This window comes from Diaphorina citri, unplaced genomic scaffold (genome assembly GCF_000475195.1).
Source record: "Diaphorina citri unplaced genomic scaffold, Diaci psyllid genome assembly version 1.1 scaffold1315, whole genome shotgun sequence".
Taxonomy (NCBI): domain Eukaryota; kingdom Metazoa; phylum Arthropoda; class Insecta; order Hemiptera; family Psyllidae; genus Diaphorina; species Diaphorina citri.
In genome coordinates, this window is record NW_007378744.1 from 20,328 (window position 1) to 37,184 (window position 16,857).

The 16,857-nt window shown below is 40.6% G+C and overlaps 1 protein-coding gene across 1 annotated transcript in view; it reads left to right on the forward strand.

The window, feature by feature from the left end:
- LOC103515302 (protein crumbs-like) overlaps positions 1 to 16,857 on the forward strand; it is a 37,995-nt gene that overhangs the window by 8,747 nt on the left and 12,391 nt on the right. Inside the window, exons 5-22 of the mRNA XM_026828037.1 lie at positions 893 to 1,054; positions 1,741 to 1,793; positions 1,992 to 2,048; positions 2,690 to 2,771; positions 3,565 to 3,678; positions 4,102 to 4,261; positions 4,988 to 5,090; positions 5,884 to 5,985; positions 7,779 to 7,935; positions 8,058 to 8,210; positions 8,957 to 9,135; positions 11,291 to 11,469; positions 12,362 to 12,501; positions 13,210 to 13,362; positions 13,457 to 13,635; positions 13,990 to 14,168; positions 15,266 to 15,461; positions 16,534 to 16,537. Coding sequence (XP_026683838.1) covers positions 893 to 1,054; positions 1,741 to 1,793; positions 1,992 to 2,048; positions 2,690 to 2,771; positions 3,565 to 3,678; positions 4,102 to 4,261; positions 4,988 to 5,090; positions 5,884 to 5,985; positions 7,779 to 7,935; positions 8,058 to 8,210; positions 8,957 to 9,135; positions 11,291 to 11,469; positions 12,362 to 12,501; positions 13,210 to 13,362; positions 13,457 to 13,635; positions 13,990 to 14,168; positions 15,266 to 15,461; positions 16,534 to 16,537 — 2,352 coding nt within the window. The remainder of the gene's footprint in view (positions 1 to 892; positions 1,055 to 1,740; positions 1,794 to 1,991; positions 2,049 to 2,689; positions 2,772 to 3,564; positions 3,679 to 4,101; positions 4,262 to 4,987; positions 5,091 to 5,883; positions 5,986 to 7,778; positions 7,936 to 8,057; positions 8,211 to 8,956; positions 9,136 to 11,290; positions 11,470 to 12,361; positions 12,502 to 13,209; positions 13,363 to 13,456; positions 13,636 to 13,989; positions 14,169 to 15,265; positions 15,462 to 16,533; positions 16,538 to 16,857) is intronic.

The following is a 16,857-nucleotide window of genomic DNA, read 5'->3' on the forward strand; positions in this document are numbered from 1 at the left end:
AGTAAATAATTTATCTCTTTTTTCTGGTTTTCTAGACAATATGTTTCCTTTCTTTTCTTTTCACCAGACACACAGACTTTTTCTAGACAATAAAGAAATTGATTCCAGGAAGGCATAAGTTGAATCCCAGCCAAAGTACATACATACATTTCCTACATTGTTCCAGTTATGTACTGGGTCAATTTATGAAGCCTCGCCACCACTTCCTATCATTATATCGTTCATTTCCCTCGACATCTTCCCAACTTACTCCTCTTTCTTCTATTGAAATAGGCGACTGCTCGAGTAATCCTTGCTTGAATGATGGGGTGTGTGTGGATGGTACGTAGTTATTTTAAGAAGTTTGATGTAACTATAGAAGTGTACAAGGGTAGATATTGGGAACTGCCTGAAATAAGAGACTGTACAAGTAATCCTTGCTTGAATGATTGCGTGTGTGTGGATGGTAAGTAGTTATTTTAAGAAGTTTGATGTGCTCGGAAGTTTGATGTAACTATACGAGTGTTTGTGTGTGTCCAGTTCCAAGGGTAGACACTGTGAACTGCCTGAAATAGGCGACTGCTCCAGTAATCCTTGCTTGAATGTTGGCGTGTGTGTGGATGTTGAGTTTTTTTATATATTATTATTTATTAAATTATTATTTTATTTGATTTTTAAGAGGTGTGATGTCCTTTTTTTGATTTTGGGATTATAATACAGAGTTCCCATTATCAAAGAGAGTGAACTAATGCAATGGAGGGATGAAGAGGTTTGACAGAGAGAAATTTAACAATGGATGGAGGTCTTGTAGTCTCAAAATGGACTGAATTTTTACTTTCTATTACTACAGTACTTATAGCGAGCTATACTAGTAATGAAAGTATTGCAATCGGTCCAAATTTTTCATTTTCAGATGGCAATCTAAGCTTCTACTGTAACTGTACGGAAGACTTTACGGGTGAATACTGTCAGTTTGAGAACAGTGCGGCTTGTGTGACGTTGAATCCGTGTCAGAACAATGCAACTTGTGTAGCATCTCCGGGGGAGAAGCAAATCACTTGCCTCTGTCTGAAAGGTGAGCTAGAATAGAATAGAATAGAATATATCCTGCTAGAGGAAGACCACCACTGCTATACACAAGAGGAAGACCACCACTGGACTACATCAAACAAATAATGGAGGATATGAACGTCACAACCTACTACGATCTCAAGAGGAAGGCAGAAGACAGGGAAACATGGCGTACTGCAGCAAACCAGCCTAATGGCTGTTAACCAATGATGATGATGATATCCTGCTATTGTAGATTCTAGGACTCAGGATATAAGAATAGAATATACCTATATCCTGCCATTGTAGATTCTAGGACTCAGGATATAATGTTTATCCTGCTCAAATGAGACTAAAAAGTCCCTTTACCCCAGCAGTCTAAACAAGGTCTCGAATATTTTATATGTTTTCAGGGAGCACAGTTAGCTTGGTTAGGGTTAGCTGTTCTCCTTCCTGTTTATAGTCCCACAGCCAGACGCTAGTCTTCTCTCTGTTTAACGTCCCCTAGCCAGACAGGGAGCCATTTGTACTGTCGATGTCGTTAACCAGGAGGGAGTTACCCAGCGCTGTGCCTTTGTGTGGTGGCACTTTGAGGCGTTTAATCTCCGCCAAGAAAGTTTAAGTTTTGAGAAGTTTTAATCTTCTATCAATCCTCTTGAAAGAAAAGAAAAAAACTAATACAACTTGATTTAACCCTTTCGTTTCCTTCAGGCAAAGAGTGCAGCATCAATATCAACGAGTGTGAGTCTAGCCCTTGTTTGCATGTGTGTGGATGTTTAGTTTTTTTTTTTTTAAATATTATTATTTATTAAATTATTATTATTTTATTTGATTTTTAGAGGTGTGATGCCCTTTTTTTTATTTTGGGATGATAATACAGAGTTCCCATTATCAAAGAGAGTGAACTAATGCAACGGAGGGATGAAGAGATTTGACAGGGAGAAATGTAACAATGGATGGAGGTCTTGTGGTCTCAAAATGGACTACGCCTGTGTGAAACCAACATTGACGATTGTGAGGTGAGTTGGACATAGAGATTTATTTATTTTTATTTATTCACCTAATTACAGAGCTCTTAGGGTTAAGAATATAACTTTTAAAAAATAATAAAAAGAAGAAAAAAATCTTTCACCGTCGTTTTTATTTCGTAGCAACGAAACAACTGCTACATTAGAAGCATGTGGTCTGTGTCGTAGCATGCCCATCCCGTAGTATACCTCTCATCAGAGGGGCAAGAAGAAGACACAATACTTCCCATTTAGGTGCTGGGTCAACACGAGAACACCAGAAAGTAACCCGTTGAAATATTTGCAATCGATGGACGATGTCGATTTTTGTCGATGGTGGAATTCGAACCCTTGACCTTCTGCATGGCAAGCAAGTGCGTTACCACTGGGCCAACCATGTCGCCATGTCCCCAATTTGAATCCAGTTATGGTTATCAAACTGTATTGAGGGGTTGGTCGACCCAACGGAGGCGGCACGCTTCCTTGACCTGAGGACGGCAGAGGAGGTCGATGTATGATGCTAATACAACAACAAAAACAACAAACTGTATTGAGAAATATTAACTGTATTACCAGTTATTTCTATATTAACAGTCATTAAACTGTGTCTAGCTTTCTAACATAGTGTCTATTTTCTTTTCAACTGTTCACAGTCGGGACCCTGTTTGAACGGAGGTCTGTGTAAGGATTTACTCAACAATTACACGTGCAATTGTCAACAGACCGGCTACACAGGTATGCATATAAAATACTCATTAGAGCAGAGGTTCTTAAACTGGGGGGCGTGGAGACAAATCAGGGGGGGCGCGAGCTTTTCCGTTTTGTTATTTCAAGGTATTTTAATTATGTTAAGATTGATTAATTCTTGTCAGAAATTAGTCTACCCTGCTTATTATCACTGCTGTTTCACCTTATGAGGGATTCGAACCATAAACCTCCAGTTCTGAAATTCTTCCCGCGCTAACTGCTTGAGCCACTGAGGTTGGTTCGTGAAAAAATGAGAACATGCCCAAAGGAGGCGCCATGCAAAAAAGTTTCAGAACCACTGCATTAGAGCCATACAGGGTGTTTAAAAAAATACTCACCACCCTTGAAAACTCGAGAACCGATTGGAAAAACCCTAAAACACGTATTTCTTTATTTTTAAGGGGGACCTATTTTTAGTTGATTTGAAATTTTCCTAACTATCGGGAGATTTACATAGCCAGTCATTTTCCTCACGAGGCTGAGTGGGCCCCGCATCAGCCAGTCACGGAATCAATCATTTGCATAATGCAAATTTTTGACCCCCCCGGGAATCAAACCCGGGTCTCCCGCGTGCAAGGCGGGCGCATTAACCACTACGCCATGGGAGCTGAAAGCAAGGTGTTCAATTATACTAACAGTTTAATAGCGCATTAATTTTAGGCAGTGGCGTAGCGTGGTCTAACTCCAAGTGTATGGCCGCCATACACGCCCCACATGGACGCTACGCCACTGATTTTAGGACTAATTTTTTAGGTGCCTCAATTCTATTCTTATTCTACAGGGCCGCACTGTGAGATCAACATCGATGACTGCGCCCCAAACCCGTGCAAAAATGGGGCCCGTTGCGTGGACAAAGTGAAAGACTACCTGTGCGAATGTTATCCAGGCTATACGGGTAAGTGAGACTAGGAGGAATAAATTTGGGAAATAGGGCCCCTCAAAAAAGACTCCCTTTTCGCACGCTATATTAAAGAATGGGGCCCGTTATGTTGATAAAAATGGGTATACCCCGTAAATTTGGACTCATTTTTCGATTGCAAATATTTCAGCGGGTTACTTTCTGGTGTTCTCGTGTTGACCCAGCACCTAAATGGGAAGTATTGTGTCTCTTCTCACCCATCTGATGAGAGGCATACGAACGGGATGGGCATGCTACGACACAGACCACACGCGTCTAATGTAGCAGTTGTTTCATTGTAACGAAATAAAAACGGCGGTGGCGGTGGAACTCTCTCTTTTTTTTCTAGTTTTATTTGTCTCTTTTTTGCACGAGAGCGAGAAAGACTGATATTCTATTCTATTCTATTCTATTTTCCAGGTAAGACGTGTGCGGATGATATTAAGGAGTGTGAATCGAACCCTTGTCAATATGGAGGCACTTGTTTGGAACATTCTAACATGTCACTGTACCAGCGATCGGATTTACCAGCCCTACCGAAGATTTTCGCGCAGGAGTTCAATTATTCTACTGCGGAAGGGTGAGTAGACTCCAGTAACGAGAAACGGGAACACTTCTTGATTTTAATTTTTTTCCATTCATCACATTTACTTATTACAAATTTATTTTTAATAATAATTTTATATTGTAGATTGTAAATTACAAACTTTCTTTTTTTAAAAAAAAATGTTATTATTTTTTTTTAATTGGCTTTAAATAGCGGTTGAAACGGGACATTTCATAAAAACTAGCTTTTTTTATTATTATTTTTTAAGATTGTATTGTGCCTTTAAATGACCACCAAATAAAGGTTTATTTAATTTTGGTATGCTATTACAGCCTTCAAACTTCAAGTGTTTGTTTGTTTGTTCCACCATTAACTCTCGAAAAAAGTTTTCCAAGATTTTGAAAAATTCCAAGTAGGTTTTGTGTTCAATTGGGCCTATGGGTCAATTTTCTCGAGTTCTACAGTGCATTCAACCATTGATTACTTACTAGCTCCATTTGAGCGGTCCCAGAAACTCTTGGGGCAGTTCTGCTGGTCTCAAGCCCAGGTCCCTATAATCAGTGGTAAACCACTGAAGTGGTAAACCACTGATGATTGGGATATAAAAAGAGAGAAAAAGAGCTAGCCCCCGGGTTTGAGCCTTTTTATATTCAAATATTGTCGGTGTTTCTTGTCAGCCTTTTCCAGGCACCCCTATTGTATATTGTATACAGTCAAAGAACAGCCCTATTGTATACACCTATTTTCTTCTTATTTTAGTAATAATGTTAGTAATAATGTTGTAATTGCCCTCGTTGCTCACAAGTTGCTCACAGTGGGGCCCCTCGAAACCTGTCGGAGACAGGTTTTGAGGGGCCTCACTGTGAGCTCCCTGTAGACGAACCTCCATCTGAGGATGAGACCAGTGTCGACTTATTTTGAAGAGGTTTGACAGAGGGAACTGTAACTGCTATGGTCTTATCGTCCCGGAATCGAAGAGAGAAGGAAGACAGGATAGGAGGAAAGCCAGCCGTTCCGAGAACGAACATTATCCGTTCAGGATGAAATCCGCCCCGGGCGGGAATCGAACCCGCGGCCTAGCGCTTACCAGGCAGACGCTCTACCAACCAAGCTAACTGGGCTGGCTAAGTCAACCTTTGTTTCTGTTGTTTCACCCTTGTAAGTCTAATGTATCCCACCTACAACATTTTCATCAGAAACATTTTTCTCAACAATCCAGAAATGTTTTTGCGACATTCCAGCAAATTATTTTCCTTGGAAAAATGATTTTGTACTCATTTTGTACGCAAATACGTTTTACCTGCCGTAGTGATCAAGATGCTCGGCTGGTAATCAGGAGGGCGTGGGTTCAATCCCAGCCTAGAAATTATTTATTTATAATGCCTACTTATTTATAATTGTCCTATTTATATAGACAGTAAATAATTTACTATTTATATAGACAGTAAATAATTTATCTCTTTTTTTTAGTTTTCTAGACAGTACATTTCCTTTCTTTTCTTTTCACCAGACACACAGACTTTTTCTAGACAATAAAGAAATTGATTCTTATTAGGTAATATTCAGCTTTCTAGGTGTTGTGGTTCTAGAGATAGAGCGATCAGTGTGTGAAATGTGAATGGATCTCGTTCTTATAATATAAGATTGTGTTGCAGGCTCCCCTTGTGATGCTCAAAGGAACCCTTGTCAGAACGGTGGAAAATGTAATGAGGATGAAACGGGCAACTATGACTGCACTTGTGATGCACTGCATACTGGTGAGTAAGGAATTTTTAATTGTGTTAAGCATATGTACTTCAATGCTTGTCACAAATATTGTTCCCCAATTATTCTTTATCTTAAGGTTCCTCTCCTAGGAGGTTGAAAATTACATTGGCAATTTTGTTCTTGTCTCTTGCAATCCTCATCAAATCTCGGTTATCACACTCAAACCAATCTTGCAAATTACTCCTCCTACCAGTCCTCCAGCCTAGATATGGAATTGTATCCTCAATATAATTTGACCACAGTAATAATAGGTATCAGGTAGACCTGACAGGTGGACCTTTTCAAGTGTACCTGTCAAGTCTACCTGATAGTGTGTGTGCTCATCAGGTGTCAGCTAGACCTGACAGGCTAACCTGATCAGGTGTACCTGTCAAGTCTACCTGATAGTGTGTGTGCTCATCAGGTATCAGCTAGACCTGACAGGCTAACCTGATCAGGTGTGGTCAGGTCTACTTGAATTTTCCGTTTTGTTATTTCAAGGTATTTTAATTATGTTAAGATTGATTAATTCTTGTCAGAAATTAGTCTACCCTGCTTATTATCACTGCTGTTTCACCTTCTGAGGGATTCGAACCATAAACCTCCAGTTCTGAAATTCCTCCCGCGCTAACTGCTTGAGCCACTGAGGATGGTTCGTTTTGTTATTTCATAAAACCTATAAATACATAGGTAACCTACTTACTTGAATATAAAAAAAATCTCAAAGTTTCAAATTCTCGTTTTGTTATTCTATAAAACCCATAGGTAAAAATAATATACCCAGGGGTTGGGTAAGGTAAGGGGGGGGGTGAAATAATGAGAATATGCCCAAAAGGGGGGCCATGCAAAAAAAAAGTTTGAGAACCACTGCATTAGAGCCATACAGGGTGTTTAAAAAAATACTCACCACCCTTGAAAACTCGAGAACCGATTGGAAAAACCCTAAAACACGTATTTCTTTATTTTTAAGGGGGACCTATTTTTAGTTGATTTGAAATTTTCCTAACTATCGGGAGATTTACATAGCCAGTCATTTTCCTCACGAGGCTGAGTGGGCCCCGCATCAGCCAGTCACGGAATCAATCATTTGCATAATGCAAATTTTTGACCCCCCCGGGAATCAAACCCGGGTCTCCCGCGTGCAAGGCGGGCGCATTAACCACTACGCCATGGGAGCTGAAAGGAAGGTGTTCAATTATACTAACGGTTTAATAGCGCATTAATTTTAGGACATTAATTTTCGACATTAATTTTCGGGGGGTAATGTTACTCGCTTCCATGGACCATCCTTAAAGGCATTAATCCCGCCCCTGAGTTAGAATTTTTCAATATTTTTTTTATTTTTCTTTCTTTCTTTATTCAATTTTCTTTTTCTTTTGTTAATTTATCAGTTTGTTATTTTATTTCTTGTACCTCTTTGTAAATATTGTAAAGTTCTAATAAAGAGTTATATAATAATAATAAAAATGGGTATACCCCGTAGATTTGGACTCATTTTTCGATTGCAAATATTTCAACGGGTTACTCTCTGGTATTCTCGTGTTGACCCAGCACCTAAATGGGAAGTATTGTGTCTCTTATCGCCCATCTGATGAGAGGCATACGAACGGGATGGGCATGCTACGACACAGACCACACGCGTCTAATGTAGCAGTTGTTTCATTGTTACGAAATAAAAACGGCGGTGGCGGTGGAACTCTTTTTTTTTTCTAGTTTTATTTCTCTCTTTTTTGCACGAGAGCGAGAGAGACTGATACAAACCTCTTAAAAAAAAAAAAAAAAAAATCTATTCTATTCTTTACAGTTATTCGTCGCCATCAACTCCTCCCATCTAGTTCTGGCTGCCAACGAAGAGCAAACCATCTACCCAATCAATCCCATTACTCAATTCGAGCAACCCACTTCTCTGTCGCAAAGCCAGACCAGCTTTCCCACGACGTTTGTGGGCGGGGCAATATCCAGCTAGACTGCGGGAGTAAAGGGACTTTTCAGTCTCATTCTGGCAGTATAAGCAGGGTATATTCTATTCTATTCTATTCTATTCTATTCTAAAGGACTAATTTCACTTTTGTTACTTCCCCAGATTTCACGGCCGCTACGTTCGGTCACGAGAACACGACTAACTCTCTCGTAACAGTAGCAGTGGGCGGCGTTGCCAGACGAGCTGTGCGCAACATTGTCGACATCTCCATGTTCATTCGCACGCGGCAACTGCGCGGCGCCATTTTCTATCTGGGTAAGTAAAGTCCGATCCTTTCCCCCTTTTTTTGTTGGAATTTGAGAAAGGTTTCATATACTTATTTGTAAACTTTACCTATGAAATATACATATACATAAGACTTTTCAGTCCTATTTTGGCAGGATAAACAAGGTATATTCTATTTACTTAAATTCCATACCTCGGCTGGGATTGAACCCACGCCCTCCTGTTTACCAGGCGAGCGCCTTGACCACTACACCACCGAGGCAGGTCTTATTTTGGCAGTACTTTTCAGTCCTATTTTGGCAGGATAAACAAGGTATATTCTATTCTATTCACCTGGTTGCAGGGTGACCCTTGCTCTTAATGGGTGTCATAGGATTTATTATTAAGTCCCTGGGCCGGTAGGACCACTTCTCGAATGGTTGTCTTTTTAGAAAATATGAAATGGATGTAGCCGTAGAAAGAAAAAAAAAACTATTTTCTAGCTCAAGCCTAACGTACCCAAGTTACCACTTCAATGAGTTCAATCTTCAACGTCAAACTCTACATACGCTAGCGCTCGCAAGTCTAGCCCAACCCTATTCATTAACGCCACCTGAAAGTTTCTTTGGTGATGAAAAAGTATTGTCATTTGATCCTCATTTATGTGTGGTGATTTTTTTTTTTTTTTTTTTCAAGATCTATTTTATAAGCAGAGCTCTATTTTGTGTGGTGATTTTTTTTTTTTTTTTTTTCAAGATCTATTTTATAAGCAGAGCTCTATTTTGTGTTTATTCTAGGTGGTTCAGGGGACAGGTCTAGCCCCTCATCTAACGGGGCTGGTAGTGAAGAGACTTCCTACATAGCCGCAGAAATGGAAGCGGGAGAGTTGTTCGTGCGCCTTCAGTTTAATTCGACACCAGAGTCTTATAATGTGGGCGGAGTGAAGCTCGCTGACGGCAACAATCATCTTATTCAGGTAGGTCCCGGGTTCGATTTCCAGAGTCAACCAAATTTGCAGACTTCTAGAGTTAGTTGTTTTCTTATAAAATTATAGGTGTTTTGAAATTATTTGGTACTAGCCGAAATCCGTCGCTTCGCTCCGGATTTCCGCTAGTAAGTCCTTAAAGGCATGGCCGTTCATGTCACTCATCCATTTAGTGGTCTTGCTCGGCGTAGCTTAACAAAAACGAACCGGAAAATAGCCTATAACCTTCATGGGAGTGCAAGCAATAGGTTGACAAAGTTTCATAGCAATCGGATGAGCGTTTTGGTCAGGCATAAAGTTCGAACAAACAAACAAACACACTATACAGGGTGTCCCGCGAACGACTGTACAACGCTTGAGGGTTGATGTAGGACTTAAAGGGCTACCAGAAAAAGCTATCTGGACAGATCCGATTTTCAACAGGGGCGGAGTTATGAAGGATTTTCTGTTTTTTAACATTTTTCATACCTTGTCCTCTTAAAACGCCTTTATCTCTTGAACCAATAAAGATAATAAAAAACTGATTGCACCATTGAAAAGAACACAAAATTTACTAAAAGTTAAGATTCCCTGTTTTGGTAAAACCCTCCCTCAAACACAGCCAGAGGCTTGAGAAAAAGATTTTTTTGTATCTCTTTAAAAACTACCATTTTTTCAATTCGATTTTTCTTCAAGTTTCCACTGAAACCCATTGAATTTCTCCTGATAGAAAAGTACCCCTTTTTGCCCTCTTTAATTCCATTATCTTGAATTTTCTAAGAAACCATTATTCACGGAGATATTAACGATACAAAAGGAGAATCCGTCAATTTCCTACGTTACTATGAATCCCTATCTACCTGTTTCTTTCTATCGCCGCGCCGAATTTTCCTCCAAAAAAAAAACAACACGAACAACAAAACAAACAACAACAACAACAACAACACCCAAGCAACAAAACAAAACAAGCAACAATAGGGCAACGACGGAGCCAGACAAGCAACACCACCAAGAACGGCACGATACCCACCAACCAACCAAGGCCGTAGTGCCCAGGATTATTGTCCGAGGGGGTGGGGGGTCCGGCCTGACTACACACCCAGTACAGGAGAAAAAATGAAGCTCAAAAGAAGGGGGGAGGGTGGGCGGGCCCCCCTCGACTCTTAGGCGGTTAAAGGATGCATGATACTTGGGACAGTGGGACAAAAGAAAGATAGCGGCGGCGGCTTACAGGAAGTTTTTGTTTTGCTTGTATGTTTGTGTTGTTGTCGTGTGGTTGTTGTTTTGTTTTGTTGTTGTTGTCTGTTGTTTGTTGGCTGTGGTTGGTTGTTGCCACTGTTTGTTAAGATAGTGGACTACCGGAATAGGAGGGGAGAAGGGGTAAGTTAGTTTGTTGTGGTTGTTGTTGTGTATTGTGGTTGGATATCACCACTTCCCGCTCCGGGGGGGGGGGGGGGGGCTCAGAGGAGATGACAGTCTGAGGGGTTTTATTGAATTTTGTTTCTTGGATGTTGGAGGCCTGATAGAAAAAAAAAAGAACTGAACAATAGACAATAACTATACAGGGTGTCCCGCGAACGACTGTACAACGCTTGAGGGTTGATGCAGGACCTAAAGGGCTACCAGAAAAAGCTATCTGGACAGATCCGATTTTCAACAGGGGCGGCGTTATGAAGGATTTTCTGTTTTTCAACATTTTTCATACCTTGTCCCTTTAAAACGCCTTTATCTCTTGAAGCAATAAAGATATCAGGAGAAATTCAATGAATTTCAGTGGAAACTTTAAGAAAAATCGAATTGAAAAAATGGTAGTTTTTCAAGAGATACAAAAAAATCTTTTTCTCAAGCCTCTGGTTGTGTTTGAGGGAGGGTTTAACCAAAACAGGGAATCTTATCTGTTAGCAATTTTTGTGTTCTTTTCAATGGTGCAATCAGTTTTTTATTATCTTTATTGGTTCAAGAGATAAAGGCGTTTTAAGGGGACAAGGTATGAAAAATGTTGAAAAACAGAAAATCCTTCATAACTCCGCCCCTGTTGAAAATCGGATCTGTCCAGATAGCTTTTTCTGGTAGCCCTTTAGGTCCTGCATCAACCCTCAAGCGTTGTACAGTCGTTCGCGGGACACCCTGTATATTAGATTTTGATAAATTTTCATTAATTTCGCAGGTGGTTCGCAATGTAACCCTGGTCCAAGTCAAACTAAACGGCACTGAATACTTCCGCAAGACCATCTCCTCCACCGGCATACTGGACGTGCAGGTCCTATATTTGGGCGGCATACCCGAAACCGTCCACCATCATCGGTCCATACGAAGCCCGTACCAGCCTTCACGGAGTTATCCGAGGTGAGAGAATAAAATATACCCTATTTATACTGCCGAAATGAGACTGAAAAGTCCCTTTACTCCCGCAGTCTAAACAAGGTCTTATGTATTTGTTACGGAATAAATTCACAAATTATAAATACACAAAGGTTTATACGAAAGGTTGTATAAGAACCTTTTCAGAATTTTTGTGGACGTCACAGCATTACTAGGAGCTCCCTGTATTAATTCTAGAACTTTGTTTTTCCTCTGGTAATGCCGCCACTGATCGCTGCTCCATGAAATTAGCTACTCAATTTGTCCTCACGAGGCTGAGTGCACCCCGAACTTTAAGCACAGATAAGTATTTATGAGGTGTACCTGATTTCGTTTGATTGATGTTTCATTTGATAGATTTTGTTTGGTTACAGATGGGCCACATACGATGAAATGGAGAACTATACTACGGCTAGAAGGAGATATTCCAGACAGACAGCAGGAGAAAAACAATTCTCTCCTCTACCCAACTTCAAGGGTATTATACACGATGTACAGGTAAGCAATATACATTTACTGTTTTAATTAATTTTATTTTTAATACTTAGGGTCGAATTTTAAAACCGGATTACCTTTTAGGGGCGGTTAGGCTTAGAGTGTTCGGAGAGGTTTTAAGAATTTTTTTAAAAAACTACTTTCAGTTCCTGTCTTAGTTAGTCAAACTAATTATCCAACATTACTTTCCCACATAGAATAGCTCTCCTAGAAGCTAATCCTGACCAGGATTAAATGATAATCCGAGTTTAAAATTCGGCCCTTAATCCTGTAAACTGGAGTATAGCCCGTTAATTTGTAAAATAAAATAGAATAGAATATACCTTGTTTATCCTGCTCGAATGAGACTAAAAAGTCCCTTTACCCCAGCAGTCTAAACAAGTCACAATGTGACTGTGGGATGTCCCCGCACTAACCAATGTTCCCCTAACCCTTGTCACAGTGGCGGACACTGTACGGACCTGTGGCGAGATTTCAGCTGCTCCTGTGTGCGGCCGTTCCTGGGACATACGTGCCAATATAGTGAGTATACCAAAACGTCAAATAAACTGTCTTTTTTTTAAGCCCTTTAACTTAAAAAAAATGTACCTTTGAACCGCTCTCGCATTACTTCAAGGAACATTCTTCTACATCCATGCCTATCCAGGAACTGAAAAAAATTCCGCCCTGGCCGGGATTTGAACCCAGCACCTCCAGGTTGAGAGTCAGTGCTCTTGACCACTCAGCCACAGAGGTGGGCTAGGCGCTTTAACTCCGCTGGATTACGTGAGATTGATAGCCAGTACAAACACTAGTCTTTTTTTTTCTTCTTCTTCTTTTTTTATCGATTCCCGCCCGGGGCGGATTTTATACTGATGGGAGAATGTTCGTTCTCGGAACGGCTGGCTTTCTCTTATCCTGTCTTCCTTCTCTCTTCGATTTCGGGACGATGAGACCATAACAGTTACAGTTCCCTCTGTCAAGAGGTTTGATAGAGCGAAGGAAATAACTGGAACAACGGAGGTCTTATGATTCCGATATTGAAAAGAGAAAGAGGATAAGATTGGAACAAGCTGGGCCCGTCCCTCCGGGAATTTTTTAGCCCGTAGTTTATTCGATCGTGATTAGAGAAAATCAGTACCTATGTACCTACCTAATTTGTTTAATTAGGTTCCTTCATTTTGGGTTGATGACTCATTGCTGTCACATTGATCTGGATGAACTATAATTTCACTTTTGTAACTTCCCCAGATTTTACGGCTGCTACGTTCGGTCACGAGAACACGACTAACTCTCTCGTAACAGTAGCAGTGGGCGGCGTTGCCAGACGAGCTGTGCGCAACATTGTCGACATCTCCATGTTCATTCGCACGCGGCAACTGCGCGGTGCCATTTTCTATCTGGGTAAGTGAAGACCTCCTACATAGCTGCTGAAATGGAAGCGGAAGAATTGTTTGTTCAATTCTATTCTATTCTATTAATTTCTATTCTATTCTAGGTGGTTCAGGGGACAGGTCTAGCCCCTCATCTAACGGAGCTGGTAGTGAAGAGACTTCCTACATAGCCGCAGAAATGGAAGCGGGAGAGTTGTTCGTGCGCCTTCAGTTTAATTCAACGCCGGAGTCTTATAATGTGGGCGGAGTGAAGCTCGCTGACGGCAACAATCATCTTATTCAGGTAGGTCCCGGGTTCGATTTCCAGAGTCAACCAAATTTGCAAACTTCTAGAGTTAGTTGTTTTCTTATAAAATTAAAGGTGTTTTGAAATTATTTGGTACTAGCCGAAATCCGTCGCTTCGCTCCGGATTGTCGTTCATGTCACTCATCCATTTAGTGATCTTGCACGGCGTAGTTTAACAAAAACGAACCGGAAAATAGCCTATAACCTTCACGGGAGTGCAATCAATAGGTTGACAAAGTTTCATAGCAATCGGATGAGCGTTTTGGCCAGGCATAAAGTTCGAACAAACAAACACACACACACATTCATTTTTATATATTAGATTTTGATAAATTTTCATTAATTTCGCAGGTGGTTCGCAATGTAACCCTAGTCCAGGTCAAACTAAACGGCACTGAATACTTCCGCAAGACCATCTCCTCCACCGGCATACTGGACGTGCAGGTCCTATATTTGGGAGGCATACCCGAAACCGTCCACCACCATCGGTCCATACGAAGCCCGTACCAGCCTTCACGGAGTTATCCGAGGTAAGGTCCTATATTTGGGAGGCATACCCGAACCCGAAACTGTCCATGTTTAGCGATGGACGATGGAGTAGTTTTAGCGTTAGGTAGCCTGCAAAAAGGAAAAACGGCTAGTGTTTAGACTAGTTTTTAGTAAAGTAAGTAGTAGTAACAAATGTGTTACTGGAGTAACTGGGGGAACTTCAGGTCCTATATTTGGGCGGTATACCCGAAACTGTCCACCATCATCGGTCCATACGAAGTCCGTACGAACCTTCACGGAGTTATCCGAGGTGAGAGAATAGAATATACCCTATTTATACTTCCGAAATGAGACTGAAAAGTCCCTTTACTCCCGCAGTCTAAACAAGGTCTTATGTATTTGTTACGGAATAAATTCACAAATTATAAATACATGAAGGTTTATACGAAAGGTTGTATAAGAACCTTTTCAGAATTTTTGTAGACGTCACAGCATTACTAGGAGCTCCCTGTATTAATTCTAGAACTTTGTTTTTCCTCTGGTAATGCCGCCACTGATCGCTACTCGATGAAAGTAGCTACTCAATTTGTCCTCACGAGGCTGAGTGCACCCCGAACTCTAAGCACAGACACTTCTATTCTGCTCACTTTCTTTCCAATATAATCTTCATCCCTTCTCATCACATGACCATACCATTGTAACCTTCGCTCTTGTATCTTCTTGGTAACTTCAGTCACTCTTAACTTGTCTCTGATCACTTCATTCCTTATTCTGTCCATCCTAGTCACTCCAAGACTCCACCTCAACATACGCATTTCCGCCACTTCCAGCCTCTTCTCGTGTACCTTCTTCATTGCCCATGTCTCGGCAGACTCCCAATGTAGGACTGAAAAGTCCCTGTAAGACGCGGTATAAAGTGGACTGTATCCACTGTATAGTTGATAGTTCATATCAATACAAATGTAAATGCTGTGATAATCAGTGATATCCGCTCTGTTTTACCACAAATAATTCATGAGTTGATTGTTCGTATTAAATCGCGGATTTGATTTCCTGCCCGAGAAGATTTTTTCTCCCCATTTTAGCAATATTTATTTCAATATTGATGTTTCATTTGATAGATTTTGTTTGGTTACAGATGGGCCACATACGATGAAATGGAGAACTATACTACGGCTAGAAGGAGATACTCCAGACAGACTGCAGGAGAAAAGCAATTCTCTCCTCTACCCAACTTCAAGGGTATTATACACGATGTACAGGTAAGCAATATACACGATGTACAGGTAAGCAATATACACGATGTACAGGTAAGCAATATACACGATGTACAGGTAAGCAATATACATATTACTGTTTTAATTAATTTTATTTTTAATACTTCATCCTGTAAACTGGGGTATACCCCGATAATTTGTAAAATAAAATAGCCTCTACCCAACTTCAAGGGTATTATACACGATGTACAGGTAAGCAATATACATTTACTGTTTTAATTAATTTTATTTTTAATACTTAATCCTGTAAACTGGGGTATACCCCGTTAATTTGTAAAATAAAATAAAATAGAATATACCTTGTTTATCCTATTCGAATGAGACTAAAAAGTCCCTTTACCCCAGCAGTCTATTATTATTATGTTAAGGCGGTCTCTTCCTGATCCCTGATGTTTAGGACTATTGCACTGCCTTTGAACATGGTTATTGGCTCTCCCCCATTTCAAACACTCCTGATCCTCTTGCGAAGCTCAGGAGCGGTTTGATTGTCTAAACAAGGTCTCGTGTATTTTATGGGTTTGAACTGAAAATATGGGGACAGACAACAGAAAAAAAAAATCTGGTGTGAACATCACACGACTTTCCTTATCCTATTGAATGATGCTTATTTGGGTGTTCTTGTTCTTATACCCTAAAATTTTATAATATCTCTAACCATTTAGTCGGTATAGCTGAAAACCACCAAAAAACGGTCGAAAACCGCCAAAAAGAGGTTAAAATACCGCCAACCGCAGCACCTATCCCAACCAAACGTTTTGAGTTGCATCCTTGTCACATTTGTGAACTACATACCAAATTTCAAGTCTCTAGCTTATACTGTTCCCGAGATATTGTTAAATTACACCGAAAACCGCCAAAAAGCGGTAAAATGCCGCCAAGCGTTACACCGGTCTTAACCAAAAGTTTCGTGTCGCATCCTTGTCACATTAGACATCTACATACCAAATTTCAACTCTCTAGCTCTTACCGTTCTCGAGATATTTTGTTTACAGACAGACACACAGACAGACACACACACGGACCAATGGCTGAAACTTCGGATTTAGGCTCTAGGGTGAGTAATATGATTATGATTATAAACTTATAGTTTTGTTATTATTTTCACCCCATCCACATGAGTGACCTTCAGCAAGGTCCAACCTGCTGTGTCCACGGCGGTATAAAGCGTGCCTAACGACGCGTGCGTAAACAGCCTGTGCTGTGGGGAGGTTATAGCGCCGCCGAGCTTCCGTGTGCACGGTTTACTCCCGCCATACGATTCTAGGACATGAACCTCCGCCCTTCTTATGGTGCTGGTACATGCTCTTGGGCAACGACTAGACACTTAATCTTACCTGTTTCTCAAACACTAAAAAAAAAAGGTAAAAAATAAGGAATAGGATATCCTTCCTTTCATTACAATTGCCCCAGTTTTAAAGCTACGTCAAAGATCAAGGTTTTGTGCAAAACTCCA